General features: G+C 44.8%; 1 protein-coding gene across 1 annotated transcript in view; it reads right to left on the bottom strand.

Moving 5' to 3' along the window:
- The window catches only part of LOC109305296 (FRAS1-related extracellular matrix protein 1-like), a 28,643-nt gene extending 12,112 nt beyond the window's left edge, over positions 1-16,531 (bottom strand). The window contains 4 exon segments of the mRNA XM_019528294.1: positions 32-104; positions 245-374; positions 2,660-2,803; positions 16,443-16,531. Of these exon segments, the coding sequence (XP_019383839.1) occupies positions 32-104; positions 245-374; positions 2,660-2,803; positions 16,443-16,531 (436 nt within the window).
- Positions 16,532-18,096: the final 1,565 nt, after the last annotated feature.

The following is an 18,096-nucleotide window of genomic DNA, read 5'->3' as shown; positions in this document are numbered from 1 at the left end:
TAGACCCCCACCGTTAAATCCCTCTCCCCACGGCCCCCTCTCCCCACTAAGCTTGCGGTGCTGTGAGTGAAGTCGAAGCCAACTCTAGCTGAAACATGTTGGACCTTGAAAACAAAACAAGACCTCATGAACTTCATTAGATACAGAAACCAGATATTTTGGCTTCTTATTGTTAATAAGTGTCAAAAGCAATATAAGCACAGCTTGTAGGGATTCATCAACAGAAACATACTTCATATCATACCCTTATGTCAACAAATGATGGCTCCATGTTCTGCCCTGTCCTTACCACCTTTGTGGCAACAGTCCCAATATTTTCACAGACGTGCTGAAAAGTTTCAGCCAGTTCAACTCTGGACCATTTTATTTTGAGGCTGGGGGGGAAAAATGAATTTTAAAATAGTTTTTATTGTTATGGCATATGCAGCATGGAAATATGAGTTATAACCACCACTGCTTCCTGTTCCCAGCTGTGCCTTGTGAGACTTCCATACAGCTGTATCTAGACCGAGTCCCGGCGCTATCCTTCTCTGAACTATTCACATAGAGGACAGAGTAATCTACCACACTAACCCTGTACAACTGTAAATAGTGCATCCAGCATGTGCTGTATTTCAAGCTAGACAGAATTTGCCAATTTAAGCATATCACATAACTTGACACACTTGACCCCTTGGCATCCAATGTTTTACATACTTTTGGTATGCAGACATTTTTCATGTTCTTCTCCATCACATATTCATCAGCTGCTATACAAACAAGTGTAGATTTAAAGTGTCCCTGTAACATTTTACTTATTCTGTGACTTAATAATAAAAAGAGCACTGAATAGAAAGGCTAGAGTTCAATTTCTGGGCTCTATTACCATTTGCAAACTGCATTCTCCCAGAGCTCCTGGCTTGAAATACAGCCTCCCATTCAGTTTTATGCTAGCTCAGGAGCAATAAAACTACTTTGCTACAGGAATTTAAAATGGTTGTACACCAGTGCAGAGATCTTTAAAACAGAAATGTAAAACAAAGTCAGGAGTGAAGGGAAAATTCTAGATTTTACTAAATGTACCTAGAATATTCTATGTATATTTTCAAGGAGAAAATTTCCATCTACTTTTAGAACTGAAGCTGTGCATTATTTTTATGAAGATTTTTACTTAGTTTCCCGAAGTTTCCAAATATCGTAACGAACTTAATATTTGGACAGGAAAAAATGTTTACTTAGTCAAAACACCTTCATTGGCTTGACAGGCTTAATGTTTAGAGAGTAGGAATCAACAACCTGGACTCCATTCCTGCAACCAGAGCCATTCAGGATAATCTATGAAGACACACAGGGACTGACTGACCATGGTGGGACCCATATATATGGCTCTGATGGCAGAATAGGGGCCCTAATTGTTACAAAAGGACTACATATAGGGAATGGTGTGGAAATGCTAACCTTATGCGAGCATAGCAACAAGGTATAATGACGAGGGCATAGATTTGAAGCCAGGAGGCCAGAGCTCTGTAACACTGCCACTGACTCTGCTGTGTGACCACTGCATCCAGTCCCCTTTGTTCCAACTATTTGTATTCTTGGGCAGAGTCCATCTCTCATTGTGCTTTTGTGCAATACTTAGCACAATGAAGGACCAGTCATGATGGGCACCTCTGGGAGTGAAAATAAGATAAATATTTTTAAAAATAGTTTCCAGAAATTTTCTAGTTTTGCTTTAGACAATTTCCTGTGTGTGAAATTCTGATTTTTGATGCTATTTCAGGTCCAGGATTACTTTTCAGCATACCACTAGTGAAATGAACCCAATGTGTGCACCTTGCCCAAAATGTTATGTTAAGAAAATAATCCAAAAGTCAGATTCTGCTCTAAGATCCACGGCCATATAGCTCCATTGTATTGTGGCCCTTTACAGCACCTGATCCTGCAATCCCTTGCAAGTTTTACACCAGCTTAACTGCACTGGCCCTGATCATGGTCCTAACTACAGCTGCTCTGTGCTGCTCCACTGGTGAAATGCTCCTTCAACAGCCAACTGAAGCTTTCCCTGGCAAAATCTTTGAAGGGTAAACAGCTGGAATATACAGTCCTAGACCAACCACTTCTTGCTGTCCCTGGCACAAATGACATGTTGGGAGTATATTACAGGAAAGATGGCATCACTATATCACTACCATTCTGGTGACCACTCAGATGGCCCCCAGGGTCTTTGCAGATAACACAGATTTCAGAGCAGCTCTGATGTTGCTGTAGGCTCCATGGACAAAAGGACCAAGGGGTAAGAAACATACCATAGATCTCTATTATTGACTTCAGTGGCAGATTTCTAGACTTAGTCTAGTGACACTCTAGTAACATAGGCAAGATCAGAATGAGATCCAAATTCTTAACTGAGAAAATAAGGCATGTGGTAATAAAATACCCAGCCATGTCAGGGAGTATTTAATGGGATCTTCAGAGCCCATCTAAAACCATACTATGAAAATGTACCTGAACATTTAAAACAAGGTCATTCTGCAGTGATACAATTTTACCCTCCATCAAACTACCTTTGGGTTTTCATCTTACTTTAGGGAGGGATATGTGTCAGTATTGCTGCAGCACAGATACACCACCCATCACCACCCTCCCACATGATTAGACAGCCCTGGATGCAAACACTTACACTTCTGGAACCATTGTGTTTCCTGCCATATCCAACACTTGAAATTCAAAGCTATCCTAAGTCACTTCAACGGAGGGATTTATGATGTATCGGATGACATGCTGGTTTAAATCATTCTGGGTAAAAGTACTGCATACATAGCTCCTGCAACAGACAATGTACTGTTTTAGCGGCGCACAGATTTTCTGATTCATTATGGTCACTGATGCATTTTTTTATTATTAATGTGTTTCGAAAAATAAGATGTTTAGCTAAGCCCACTAATTCTTTCAAACTCAAATTATTTAGGCTGTCTAACCTTGTTCAGGATAATTATTTCTATCCATTATCCATCATGCTAAAAAAATGACAGCTCTGGGACAAGGAGGCTTTTCAAGCAAATGTTTTAAGACAGTGTTTTAGGTTGCAGGCACTGGCGAATGTTAATTAAATTAGATAAACAATGACTCAGAGTTGCTGTGCTGCACTGGAAAGAAGGATGGGAGGCAGTGGGGGAAGGAATTTAATATCTTAAAACCTAGTCAGTTTTTGGAAACAAGACTCTATTTCTTGGGCTTTTATCTTACCTAAAGAGGAAATTGGGTCCTTTAGTAGGATACTGTTTTTTAACCACTTAGGGCTCAGCCAGGGATGTGGCAGTGCACTTAGGCAGGGGATTTAGGAGGTATAAAATACACTACCAATATTGCCAGTATTGAGGTGATAAACTGCCGATATAAACTACCGCTATCACGGGGGGGGGTGGTCATCCTGCACTGGGCCAGGTTCCTCATCAAGAACAGCTGGGTAAGGCACAGAATAAACTTCAGTGCATGTGAGCTGGCATGAAAAAGGGAGGTAGCCTGTCCTGAGAAAAGGGGTTTTCCCTGTGGAAGAGTCAGGGAAAAATCTGGGGCCCAATTTTGATCCTCAGCAAACATATGTAATGCCCTTTTTTATTTAGGCCGGATGGTGAGCTTGTCTGCCTGGCCTTTAAAACTTAAAACTCTTTGGCAACGTGACCCCGAGCATTTCAGAACTCAGGGAGACAGAATTTATCCAAGTCTCCTCCACTTAGAGAACGTTACAAGAACATTTTTGAGAACACCCCGTTTCACAGGATTGCAGAGCGTCCTGCTTCTGATTATGGGTCCTAGAAACAGGGACCTAGATGAAGGGAGGGTACAAATGGAATTAAACACCAATTTTTAAATCTCAAAAATGTTGGTTTTGGTGTGAAATTTCAGAGCAGAGGACAATTCATATTCTTTCCAGAATGGGTTTGTCCATCTGGACAAAATGGACTAAATTCACCTCTGGAATACGATGATGCGATTTTATGACACTTTAACAGAAGTATCTGCTTACGCTGGCTCTGAAGTTGTGCCCTTATTCCTATGCTTTCTGCACTGATCAAACGTTATCAAAGGCAGTGGCTAAATAAACAGCTTTATGACTTTTAAGTACCAAAATACATAAGTGACATCTTCCCCCACCGGATGCATCGGATCCAATTCTCCTTCTAAGGAAGGGAGACTCTATGCATTTCAGCCTTGCTGGTAGCAAACCACATAGTATTTCCCCTCCTGAAGGGTTAACACTATGGATAGGGAGTCATTGGGTGCTTTGACATTTATCATATTAAAAACAGGCCTCAGTTTGGTTTGGGGGTTAACAAAGGTTTTCTATTGAGCCAGTCAAGCTATTTTAAGAGTATTGTACAGTGTCATCACTGGTCTTATTTTTATTTTCATGTTTTTATTTATTTCAGTGAACACATCCATATTTCTTTCATTGATTATAACAGTGACAAATTAATACAGCACTGGTCGAAACACCACAATGCCAAATATTTGCATTAGTGCCCCAGAGAACTCAATAGATAGGTTAATAACAGAACACAGTGTTGGTCCTTGTACCATCAGTGCAGTGGCATAACTAGAGGGGGCCAAGTCCAGGTGAGCGCAGCTGTGCTGTATGTGGAGCCACAGACCCGTCTGCAGTGCCACACCTACACACATGTTCAGGCACTCCCTGCGGAGGAGGTGACCCCAGGAAATCCCAGGGTCAAAAGAACCCACGCAGAAAAAAAAGAGGGGCGGTGCACATAGTGGCAGCATGTGCCACCCAAAACAGGAGCCTGGCCAGCTGGAGCCACACTCTAGCTGCTACCCAGCAGGGCTGTGCAAAACAGGCCCTATTCGATTCAGATTCAGCCCAAATTGGGAACAGTGATTCGATCCGTTGATTCGGATCATTGTCCCTGGTTTGATTCAGCTAAATCTGAATTAGAAGATTCACTGTTGATTCAGCAAATCAGCGATTTGGCCACAGGCATAACTTTAAAAGTTTTTTTCTACGTACCTTGAGGCAGCAGGCGCGGCTTGTGATAGCTGCGGTGCTCGGGCGCATGGAGCATCCCACAGAAGTGCGGTGGGGGGGAGGGGGCCTCCAGCATCCTCGGCAGCAAATCTGGAAGTGGACCAGAAGTGGTCCACTTCCAGGTCTGCTGGGGAGAGCGCTGCCCCCCCCCCCCATGCTCCCCCGGCTCAGCGATTGGCCACAAGGGGACCCCAGGTGCCCCCCCCAGACCCAGGAGGCACCAGTCACCGAGCCTGGGGAATGCGGGCTCCCCAGTGGACCAGAAAGTGGACCAGAAGTGCTTCTGGTCCACTTCTGGGTCTGCTGCCAAGTATGCTGGGGAGCCCCCCATGCTTCTGTGGGACACTGCATCTGCCCCAGCACTGCAGCGTTCAGAGCCCCTGCTACCTAGAGATATGCAGAAAAAACATTTAAAGCTGTATCTACATCCGAATCACCGAACCTGTCCGAACTGATTTGGAGCGTTCCGAATCGTTTCGGAGAGATTGAAGGGTCCTCTGACTCGATTCGGATTCGGAGATTCATTCACCGAATCCAGCCGAATGAAATCAGGAACCGAAGCTTCACACAGCCCTACTGGCCAGACTCCCAGCTTCAGAAGTGCTGTGGCTGCAGGTTACCTGGCCCCCAGGATCCCAGGTAATTGCTGACCGCAGCCTCCCCTTCCCCACCCAGGGTAACTTGCTGAGCACCAAAGGGCGCATGGCACAAGTGTTTCCTGGGATATCTAGCCATAGCACAAGGCATGCCACTGATTCTTGGCCCTGGGGAAACAAACATCAGCGCTCGTGTGCACATGGCCTCATGGATCAACCATTCGGCTGGGGTAACTAATATACTTTCATTTACTTCACAGAGAGCTACACCAGCTGATAGATGTGGCCTTTATATTCCTTAGGGCACCTGGCTACTATGTATAATTATACACACAAGAATCCATTACAAGAACTTTATTAAGTTTGGGAAGCTGAGTGCTCAGAGGTTATGAAATGCCTGTGCAACTTTAATTTGCTTCCCTTGGGTATAGGTGTTATGATGCAGTCTTTAATTAAGTGATCACATACTAGACTTTCCACAGGACTCTGGCCCCACGCAGGGCACAGAATGGGTAGTGCTCATTTTCTGAGTAGCTATTCAATAGGTTATTTTATTGTCATTGTTCAAAATGTGTCCTTGGGCTTTATTTACTGCATGCTATACAAACCTTGCTCTGGAGAGAGAATCAATAATTTCCTCATGGGCAGTTCTATGGTGCTCATCGCTGCTTTACCTAAAAGCGTTAATTTATCTACATAAAACCCTTGCAAAGGACTGGTATGATTCTTGTTTCACAGGTGGAGAGGCGAGAATGGAAATAAAGGGCAATAGTAGCAACTGATTTGGAAATTTGTTTCCCCCTCACAGCCCTCCAGCTCCTTGTCCAGTCTCATTGATACCCTATAATCAACTGGATCTCAGTCATGCCCCTTCCTCTCACAGGCTCTTAATCCTATTTTCTCTCTCATCGTTCTCAGTCCTCCACACCCTTAGCACCCAAGCCCAGCCTTTTTGCCTAGCCAGAAATTCTTCCTTCAGTCCTCAGTCTTTACATTATTATATACTATTTTCTTTCAGCAGGACTCTAGCCCCATGCAGCACACAGAATGGAGGGGCTTGACTCCTGTGCAGCTATTGAACTCTTTATTTTATGCTACAAATGTGTTGCATTTGTCCCAGGACAAATTATTTTATCCCAAGACAAAATGTAGTTGTTCAGGTGTCCATTATTCATTTTCCAGCAATAACTCCTAATAAAGGTTCACAGGATAAGAAGTACTAACACTTTTTCCCCGGGACCTTGCAAAGCACATCTGAATTTTGGGATTGCATCATTGAATTAATGGCCAAAAAGTGGTAGTGCATTCAGCTGCTCACTAAACACTGAAAAGAAGGGTGATGTGTGCGTGCCAATCCTGGGATATTTCTGTTCCAGGACAAACACAGGCACAACTTGATCAGTAACAAATGCAACATTTTTCCCCGGTCTTATTGTCATTGTTCAAAGTGTGGCCAAGGGCTTTATTTAGTGCATTGCCCAGTCACTCCCAGTCAATCCTCAATCACCCAGTCATAGTCCTTCCTTCTCCTTCTTTTCTGTTCTCCAATTCTCATCTCTCCACATGTTTTATTTCAAGTTCAGTCATTTCTCTAGGGCTGCAATTAGCTACTCCAATTACTAAAGTGATATATTTAGCACTCAGTAGAATACTGTACAACAACCACCTTAACTACATGCCACTGCTTTCATTCTAAATGCCATTTTTTAAATCAAATGAAGCTCTGAAATAGAGTTGTTGCTGTGCAAATCAAATACCTGGTTTTGAATTTTCCAGATAGCCAAAGAAAGGAAAGCGACAGACTGAAAATGAGATCATCTTCTTTGCTGTAGATACCTGCAGCTTTCAGATGGCAAGACATGACTGGAGCTCCAACCCTGCCGTCCTGCAGGCTCTGTATGATGGTCGGACTCTCTTTCACAAGGAGCTTTGGAAACATTTTGTCTTGCTGTTCTCTCTATTGCACCCTATGGAGGGAGAAGAAAAGAGAAGAGCATCATGCAAATTTATAAAACATGGTGATGTAAAGATGCTTAAAAATAATATGGCTAATCATTTGTTGCTAATACAGAATCATAGAAAATTAGGGTTGGAAGGGACCTCAGGAGTTCATCTTGTCTAACCCCCTGCTCAAACCAGGAACGTTCCTAACTAGATCATCCCAGCCAAGGCTTTGACTAGCCAGGTCTTAAAAACCTCCAAGGATGGAGATGCCACAACCTCTCTGGGCAGTCCATTTAAATGCTTTACTATCCTCCTTGTGAGAAGTTTTTCCTAATAACTAACCTAAACTTCCCTTGCAGCAACTTGTTCTGTCATCTGCCACCACTGAGGACAATCTAACTTAGTCCTCTTTGGAATCACCCTTCAGATAGTTGAAGGCTTTTACTAAATCCCCTCTCAGTCTGTTCATCTCCAAACTAAATAAACCCAGTTCCCTCAGCCTCTCCTCAGAAGTCATGTGCCCCAGTTCCCTAACCATTTTTGCCCTCTACTGGATTCCCACCAATCTATTTACATCCTTTCTGTAGTGGGGGCCCGAAACTGGCCGTAGCACTCCAGATGTGCCCTCACCAGTGCTGAATAGAGGGGAAGAATCACTTCCCTCAGTCTGCTACAACACTCCTACCAATGCAGCCCAGCATGCTGTTAGCCTTCTTGGCAACAAGGGCACACTGCTGACTCATATTTAATTTATTGTCCACTGTAACCCCAGGTCCTTTTCTACAGAGCTGCTGCTTAGCTAGTCTGTCCTCACCCTGTAGCTATACATGGGATTCTTCCATACTAACTGTAGGACTTTGACCTTGTCTTTACTGAACCTCATGAGACTTCTTTTGCTTCAAATCGCCAATTTGTCGAGGTCTCTGAATCCTAGCCGGACCCTCCAGCATATCTACTACTCCCCCCAGCTTGGTGTCATCTGCAAACTTCCTGAGCGTGTACTCCATCACATCTTCCAGGATATTGATGAAGATATTGAGCAACACCAGTCCCAGAACTGACCCCTGGGACACGCCACTTTGATACCAGCTGCCAAATAGATATTGAGGCATTGATAACTACCCTTTGAGCCCAACAATCCAGCCATTTTTCTATCCATCTTACAGTCCATTCATCCAATCAGTAGTTCCTTAGATTTCTTGCAAGAATGTTGTGAAAGACCATACCAAAAGCCTTGCTAAAGTCAAGGTATATCATGTCCACTGCTCTCCCTGCATCCACGGAGCCAGTCGCCTCATCAGAAAAGGCAATCAGGTTGGTCAGGCATGACTTGCCCTTGGTGAATCCATGCAGACTGTTCCTAATCACCTTCTTCTCCTCCAACTGCTGTATAAATGGATTCCTTGAGCACCTGCTCCAAGCTTCATCCAGGGACTGAGGTGAGGCTGACTAATCTGTAGTTCCAACGATCTTCCTTCTTCCTTTTCTTAAAGATGGGCACTACATTTGCCCTTTTCCAATCATCTGGGACCTCTCCCCATTGTCATAAGTTTTCAAAGACAATGACCAGCTGCTCTGCACTCACATCAGCCAACTTTCTCAGCACCCTTGGGCGCATTGTGTCTGGCCCCATGGACTTGTACACATCCAACTTTTCTAAATAGCCCCTAACCTGTTCTCTCACCACTGTTGGCTACTCACCTCCTCCCCAGTCTGTACTGCCAGGTGCAGTAATCTGGGAGCTGACATTACATGTAAAAACTTAGGCTAAAAAGGCAACGAGTACTTCAATATGCTTAAATTGACTAGAATTATACTATTTTGTAATGTGCCTTGCTTTTCTCCCTCAGTTCACTACTGAAATATTATTAATAAATAGATGTAGCACTTTGCCATAAAACTCTAAGTCCTATAAAGTCATCCATCCCAGCCCATGTCCACAGAGAGGGAAGACCCTGTGTCTGTAGAAGCAGGATTTTCTACCTACCGGTTTTCTCCCTTTTCTTCCCCAGCCCTACAGAAGTACTCTAGACCAGTGGTTCTCAACCTTTTTTGTACCAGGACCAGTTTGTAAGCATCAGTTAGTCATGACCAGTCCTGACCCTGTGCACCTCACTCTCGACCCAATGCCCCCCAGCCCCAGTCCCCCAGTGTTTGGGGCAAGGGGTGGGTGTGTAGGGCATGGGGACCCCCCAAGCAGCCCCTTGCCAGCCTGCAAGGGAAAAGCCACAGTTTCCCACATTTTTCTCTTTTAAAGGAGAATCCATTTTTAAAGCTTGTTGATCCATTTTTAGTTTGCCAGGCAACCTTTCATATATTCTTGCAACCAACTTTTGGGCCACGGCCCATGGGTTGAGAAACACCGCTCTAGGGGCAGTTCAATGTAATTCAAGTTCCCAGGACATGCTTCCTCTGGTGAGGAAGAGGAGCCAGGTGAGTTGCTCCCAGCTCCTCCCTTGCTTAAATATACCCCAAAGCTGTATTCACCTGTACCAGATTCACTGACTGTGCAATGAATGTTGCAATTCAGGTCAGCAAGCCCCTCGGAGGAGATGTTCTGCATGGTTGTACATGGCTTATTCAGTGCAGTGCTCTATTATGTTCAACCAGTGACTGGGCCACAGATGGAAGATGATGAGCCTGCTCCAGCCATAGCTGATAGTGCAGAATCTTTCAGCTCAGGCTGCAGAGGCTCATGCAATTTGATCCAAAGGTTGTAGGCTCAGGTCTCCTGCTGACAATAGGCCCAGGGAGTGGCAAGAGCCAGAAGGTTCATATGGCAGAGGACAACCATCTTCGCTAGGCTGAGTACTGATCCTGTACCTCCAGAAGGTAATTCTGTTACTCAGTTTTTCTAAATCTGATGCCTATGAGTAATAATGAAAACTGACTCTTGAAGTGGCTGGGGAGAAGGATTCGGAGAAGAAGAGCAAGCTACAGTGAAGGAAGAAGAAAGAAAGCCACAACTATTCAGAATGTAAACCCCCAAACTGCTCAGCTATTCTAACTCCCATACATTTTGGGTCATGTTCTTTCAAGCATTCACTCACTGGTAGTTTTTTTTTTTCCCTGAAAATAGACTAGAGAAGGAAAACAACGGTATTTTAATCTACTCTAGTGTACAGTCCCTAAAGAAGGAACAAAGCTGCCCCTAGCAGTCAGCATCATTGTAATTCAGCCAAGTGTTGAGTTTTATACCATAGAGATACTGATCTATCAAAACTTTCTTCACCTGTTCTGATAATTCGCTGTCCTTTGGGATGCACACCTTCATGCCACTGTCCAACTAATTAGTTGCTTCACTGACTGCATTCTGCAATCCTTAAGTGATGGTTCCCCATCTGACATCTTATGACAACTGATTAGTAAACTAGGCCATGGGTTTAAGAAATATGCAATTTGGATGCTACTTACCATTAACTCTTGATATACCAATTTTTAAAAATTCCTGTGAACTAAATATCACAGAAACTGGATAACAGCAAAGTTTCTTAAGTGGCTGTTTTAGCTACCAACAAGGATAAACCAGGCACCTTAAGATTTGCTTAACAATAAATACTGAAGATGCATTTTTTTGTGTCCTGACACTAGAGCAAAATCTTATTGATGTCAAGGTGTAAAAGCATATTTCCAAAATAGACTGTGAGGACTCGATTTTTGAACTAGGCGTATGAGATACTGAGTTACAAATTAGGGAAAAAATACCAAACACAAGCTAGCAACAATGTAACCCAAAGATTTAAATGGGGTGTGCATCTTTCCAGGTTCAAAAGGATTTGAACAGCAGAAAGCACCAGCATCATAGTGGTTAAATGTCATTTAAGGTTTGACTGTATTTGGTCTGGGATTTGCTCTCACTTGAGAGCTGGTCAAACCAATCTTTCCAAAACACTGACTTCTGAACTTTTGCCAGAGGTGCCTCTCTCTGGTGACCATGAAGCTGATTTACCAGACGACATGTTAAACCTGTCAGTTCTGAATATGCAGTAAAGTGTGCAGCCACAGGAAGGAGCATGTTTAAAGTCACAATGACTTATTTTGCAGGCAAGCTAGCACAGTTGCTTTTATACCTGGAGGCTTGTGCAAGCCCTTAGATCTTTGAGCCAGATGCTCAGCAAATTGACAAATTCTACTGAAACAAGTGGGCCTACATTGATGTAGATCAGCTCTGAATCTGGCCCTCTACTTTTGAAAATGTGGAGCTCTGCTTTTCAATATCACACACACTTCAGATGTCAGGGAATACTGAATCATTGCAAAAATAAAAGAGAAGGAAGAAGTTCAGTTGTTACTCAGATGAAATCAGTGTTAAAACTCATGTATTTGTATGCTCAAGTACAGACTGCAGCACCCAGTGGATCTTGAAACAAATTTACTGATACCCCATTGGTAATTGAGGTGAAACACTGAAGACTTCTTGTCCTAGACCTTGTTGATGGGTGTGATGAAATCTCTCCTCAAAACTCATCTTCTCACTATCCTACTTAGGATTTGCACAAGTTCTCTCTGTTCCAACCCACATAATCTGTCACACCCTGAACCTCACCTTTGTCTTAGATACCAGAAGACATCACAACACAGCCATTGTTTTAAACTATCACTTCATTATAGCTGTGCTCACATGGAGACCTGGCAGGTTCCAGGCAAGAAGATAAACCATTGACTGAACTGCAAAATGCCATGTACTCCAACATATTCTCAAACCTCCTAAAGGAAACCAGCTCTCCAACCACAAGATGGGGACTCAAGGAGCTGGCAATTCATCGTCACTTGTATATCAGTCTCTATTCTATATGCTGACCTCTGAAATGGCTCTTTTCTCCCCCTTCCTACACAACTCCCTTTGGTTCTCTGGTATGTCATGCTAGAGTTTTCTTCTTCTCCTGTCTCTACATCACATTCGACCACCTTGCTACACATGCTTGTGCTCATTTGTCATACTTCGTGAGGTCTTTCACTGTATGGGTGCCTTCATGCAGCGGGCATTGCAGCAGGTGTTACATACATCACAAGTGGTTGAACCAATGATATAGCCCGACTTCTTCATTAGTGTCCAACCCCAGAACAGAGGTAGTTGAGATCTTGCCACCTTTCCCATGGTTCATCAGCACCTGGTAGTAAGGACTTGGCTGCTGGAGTGTCCATTTTTCTGCTGTCACATATTTTCTTCAGCCTCCCATTCCACATCTGTAGTCATGTCTCCTTGGGTGGGTGCTGGTGAGGAAAGTCCTGCATGACTTCAGGCATTTGTGTTCTGTGGGGTGGTCATACAGTGGGTGTCTCACATCCCCAGTTTGCCTCGATCATTTTATCCTGCTGGCCACTGCTCTTCTGATGTCAGGGAGAGTGATGCCAGCCAGAGGGTACACGCTGTTTAGACACGTAGGATTCTGATATCCCATAATGCATCACAGCTATCATTCAGAATGGGGTCAAGGTGCTTGGTGTGTATGGATCTCTCCCATACCGGGCATGCACACTCAGCAGAGAAGCTGAGAGCCAGAGCAGTGGATAGAGTAGTTAAGGGGCTAGCTCCCAATTTAAGTTGATGAGCTTGTATAAAACGTTGTTCTAAGTGCTCACGTTTGCTTTTGTCTCCATGGGGTTCTTTGAATGAGAGGGTTCAATCAAGGGTACCTCCAAGGTAAACTGGGTTTGGATAGTGGGATAGTGGGGTCTGGGACCAGGCAATGCTGAGGTGGCAGTTGGCCTCATGGTTTTTCAGATGAAAGTTACATATTTGTGTTTACGCTGGTTTGTCACGTAATTGGTTTTCAATGTAGTATGAGGTTAGGCCAATTAGTGCCTTGTTCAGGGATTTTTCAACATGGTCAAAGCCAGTGTTTTGGGATGTTATGCAAAGGTCACTTGCATAGATGAAACATTACGTTTCCAGATTGATTGGCTGGTCATTTGTATAGATGTTATATAACAGTGGTGCAAGTACGCTTCCTTGGGGGAGGCCATTAATCTGTCGCCTCCATCTGCTTCTCCTATCCAGTCTGACAAAAAAAGTCTGTTTTTGAGCAGGGTTTGTATCAGCTCTGTAAGGTGTAGCTCTTTTGTCATTTCCAGGGTCTTGTGGAGGAGTCGTCGGTGGTTGACTGTATTGTAGGCGGCTGTTAGGTTGATGAACACAGCTCCAGTGATTTGGCTTCTCTAAAAACCATCCTCAATATGCTGAGTTAGATTGAGCAGCTGACTCATTGATTTTCCAGGGTGAAGGCTACCCTGTTCAGGAATTAGGTGCTTATCCACATATGGCGCAAGCCAGTTCTATATCAGTTGTTTGTACAATTTGTATGTGTGGCATAGCAGAGAGATAGATCTGAAGTTATTTGGGTTGGATGGATCTTTCCCTGACTTTAGAAGTGCCACAACGTGAGCATGTTGCCATATCTTTGGAATTTTTTGACTGGCTATGTAAGTGTTGTATAGGCAGAGGAACTATATTTGTTAAAATTGGAATGGTCATAATTTCTACAGCAAAAACTGAAGAAAACGACATTGAAATCCCAACCATCAAACTCAACAGAATAACAGTCACTTCAGTCTACAAACAACCTAACACGAGTTTCGCCTGTACAGATACACCAGGGATCACTCAGAATGAACTGTGATCCCTGGTGATCATTGGCAACTTTAACAGTCATGCAATGGGGTTACAATGAGACCAATAAAGATGGTAAATCAGTAGAAGCTTGAATGGACACTTACCAGTTGAGTTTGATCCATGTCCCAAAGCTACCTGAATCATTCAACAGTGACCACTGGAAATGAAGGTACAACCCAGACCTTATATTCACCATGTATACAACACCACTGCTGGGCTAAGTAATAAAATGGTGTTAGACCGGGGCAGGCAAAGTCCATCCCATGGCGGACTCCATTTCCCAGCAGCCCCTGCCCGGATCACTAGGGCAGGTCTCCACAAAGACCCCAGCAGCAGAAGTGTCATGACAGTGTGGGTCCAAGATTTCCATGGAGACTAGCCCCCATAGCTCTGGCAGGGCTTACGGCAGGGCAGGGTGCTGCTCTGGGCCAAGATCTTGTGGCAGAGCCAGGGCAGAGCTGCGATCCACTGCCCAAATGCCCCACATAGGGGCCTGCTGGTCATGGCTCTGCCCCAGCTCCGGACCACGCTGTCACCACTGCAAGATCCCAGCCCTGGCCCTGAACCAACTCCCTGCCCAGGAGCATGCCTTGCCAGTGCTGCTGGGGCCAGTCTCCATGGAAACCCTGGCCCCATGCTGTCATGATGCCACCAATCCTAGGGTCTCCGTGGAAACTGGCCACAGTGACATGGGCAGGGGCTACTGGAAATGGAGTCTGGCTGCTGGCCAGATATGCCATTTTGCCCACCCCCGTGGGACCCTATCCCACATTACTAGCGTCAACAAATTGACATTCAGAGCAGTTTCAGTAACACCTATAACAGTGCAATTCTGCCAATCATTCAACCTTAAAAAGGAAAACTGGGAAGGCTTTTCAGAATACCTTGATATCACATCAGAACCAAAGCACTGCCTGAGAACTATGACCAATTCATAAAAGCCGTACAGAAATCTTCAAGGAAAAACATCCTGGGGGGCTACCTAATGAATTACATCCCGAGCCTGACCCCGCAAACCACTGGCCTATACAAAGATTACAGGCAACGGTATGAAGTAGATCCTTTTTTTCCATAAACACCATCGCTACAGGTGAGGAACTCATATTAGCCATCACAGAAGAATGCAGAAAATCTTGGCAGACCTCGATTGAGTCAACTGATATGACACTAGAGTAAGAACAGCAGATTCCAAGAGCTTATGACAGATAACAAAGGTTAAAAGTAGGGCTGTGAAGCTTCAGTCCCTCATTCGATTTGGTGGAGATTTGGCCTGATTTGGTGGCTAAATCTCCAAATCCAAATCAAATCAGGAGACACTTTAATCTCTCTGAATTGAATCGGAACCCTCTGAATCGATTTGGAGAGATTCGGAGAGATTCGGCGATTCAGACATAGATACAGCGTTAAATGTTTTTTCTACATACCTCAAGGTACCAGGTGGCTCATGAGTGCTGCAATGCTGGGGTGTATGGAGCGTCCCACAGAAGTGGGGGGGGGGAGGGGGAGAGGCTCACCAGCGTGCTCAGCAGCAGCCCCAGAAGTGGACCAGAAGCATGCGCCAGGGGGAATGTGGGGGCAGTGCACTCCCCAGCAGACCCGGAAGTGGACCCAAAGTACTTCTGGTCCACTTCTGGGTTCACTGCCAAGCACGTGGAGGCCCCCCTATACTCCTGCGGGACACTCCATCTGCCTCAACATCGCAGTGTTCACGAGCCATGCTGGTACCTTGAGGTATGTAGACAAAACATTGAAAGCTGCATCTGTGGCCGAATCACTGATTCTCTGAATCCACATTGAATCTTCAGATTTGGATTTGGCCAGATTGAATCAGGGACAGAGATCTGAATCAACGAATCGAATCAACATTCCTGATTTGGACCGAATCCAAATCCAAATTGAATAGGGCCCGCTTTGCACACCCTTAGTTAAAAGCAAGAGGACAATACCCAATGAATAAGAATTCAAAGCCTATAGTATGACAAGCCAAGAGACTTTTTCTGACATTGCAAAGCCCCTCCACGGGGAGTTTAAAATGCTTGAAAATAAATAGTGGGGGGAGAAAAAAACCTTCTCTAAAAGTGTGTGGATCAAGAAATTCCAGACACCCTGAAGGAATCGCAGCCCAAGCCTGCTGAATTCAACCCATGGGTTTGTGAATTGGAAAAGCCAGTCATGAACAGCTGGTGAACAAAACAGCCAATATATCCCACAGAGAAGGGGATCCTTTCTTCATTCAAACGTGCCAAAGGCCAACACTGAAGAAACCTACCCCGAATATATCAGCTCTAGCCAACTCCCATCCAGCATCAAGCCTTTCAATTCCTGAACTGGCTCATACAGAGGTTTGTCAAAGACCATCTACGGACTTACCCGACTGAAGCTAAGGGCCTTGTTACACATTTCACTGTGAGTTGAACAAATGAGATTGGTGTTAGTGCTAGCTCCAGTTTGAAGCAGTCACACATCAGGCCAGCAGGGACCTGTAAAACTGAAAGGTAAGAATCCCCCCACCACCTCCACCCCTACCCCCACACTACTTCTGTGCTGTCCCCTTTGCCCCTGTCCCTTGGGGCTCTCCTGCCATGCAGCAAGTTAAGCCTTCCCTGCCTGCTCCCCAAGGACAGAGAAGGCAGCCACAAGTAAGCGGGGGGGTTGGGGGGGAGTGCAGGATTCTGTGATGCTGGGGAGAGCCCGATCCAGGCCAGCATGGAATAGGGGCTGGTGGGGTGTTTGCACTAAGGTGTAGCAAACAAATAAGCAAACAAAAAGGAGTTATGGATATACTTTTGCGTATAATACAAGGTGGGTAGTACAGATCAGAGATAAGCCTGCCCTGGAGTGGCATAACTTTGAGCGGCCTAACAAGGGTTTAGAACTTCCCGGTGTTACTGTGCAGACAATTCAGGTGTTAATGTTAAGAGCTCCAAGAGCCACCCAAAATGACCACGCAATAAGGCCCATAATACTCTAGATCCCAAACAATCTAGATTCAGGCCAGCAGAAGGAACTGAAACCATCTTTATGTCACTGTTGCATAATTGTCAGTCAATGCAGAGAGAGTAGATGCCCATTCTTACTCTCCTGGACCTCTCTGCAACACTGAATGTTATCATGGGCAACTGGTGCCTCCTGAGTGCGGGGGGGGTGGGGCACCAGATCGCCAACAGGGGAGGGGTCCCCCAGTGGCTGATTGCTGACTGGGGGGGAGGACTGATTGCCGATTGCTGAGCCTGGAACTACCAATGGCAAAACAAGAAGTGCACTTCTGCCGGCACTTCCAGTTTCCAGGCTGGTGCTTCCAGGGGGTTCACGGCCCATCTCAGGGGGTGCACGCGCACCCACATGCACCGTCTACATATCGCCAACGAATGCTGTTGACCATGAGCTGTCTAAGCTGAAAAACTGATGGCCAGGAACTGCATTAAAATGTTCTGAGTCCTTTATGTTTGAGAGCCTCAAACGAGTAGCAACAGGAGAGCTGAACTCTACCACTAAACTCTTGACAAATGGAATTCCACAAGGATCAATTTCTCTCTGCAGTTCTTTTCAACATCTGCATGCAGCCCACTGGGTGAACTGTCAGCTGACATGGACTTGAGTGCCAGCCACATGTAGATGACGTGCAAATCTTCCATCTGAAACCGCACCACTACAACCAAGCTAGCTCAATGTTTGGACAAGATCAACTGGGGAATTGATATAGGGGAAGCTGAAATGCAAACTCAATGCAGGTGATGCTGGTATGCAGAGTGCACAATCTCCTTTGGTTTATAGTACATACTCTCAATTCAGTTTACAACCTAGAATTACTGTAGGGACACATCTGCATGGTAGATTTACAATGCAATGGCTGCCTTCTAAATTTGAAACAGCAGACCTTCAGGCAGACTGGTCAGCAAGTAACCAGGAAAACTAGCATAGTA

This window comes from Gavialis gangeticus, unplaced genomic scaffold (genome assembly GCF_001723915.1).
Source record: "Gavialis gangeticus isolate Ggan-Ray unplaced genomic scaffold, GavGan_comp1, whole genome shotgun sequence".
Classification (NCBI taxonomy): Eukaryota; Metazoa; Chordata; order Crocodylia; family Gavialidae; genus Gavialis; species Gavialis gangeticus.
Note: the sequence above shows the minus strand (reverse complement) of the source record. Positions and strands in the feature narration are given on the sequence as shown.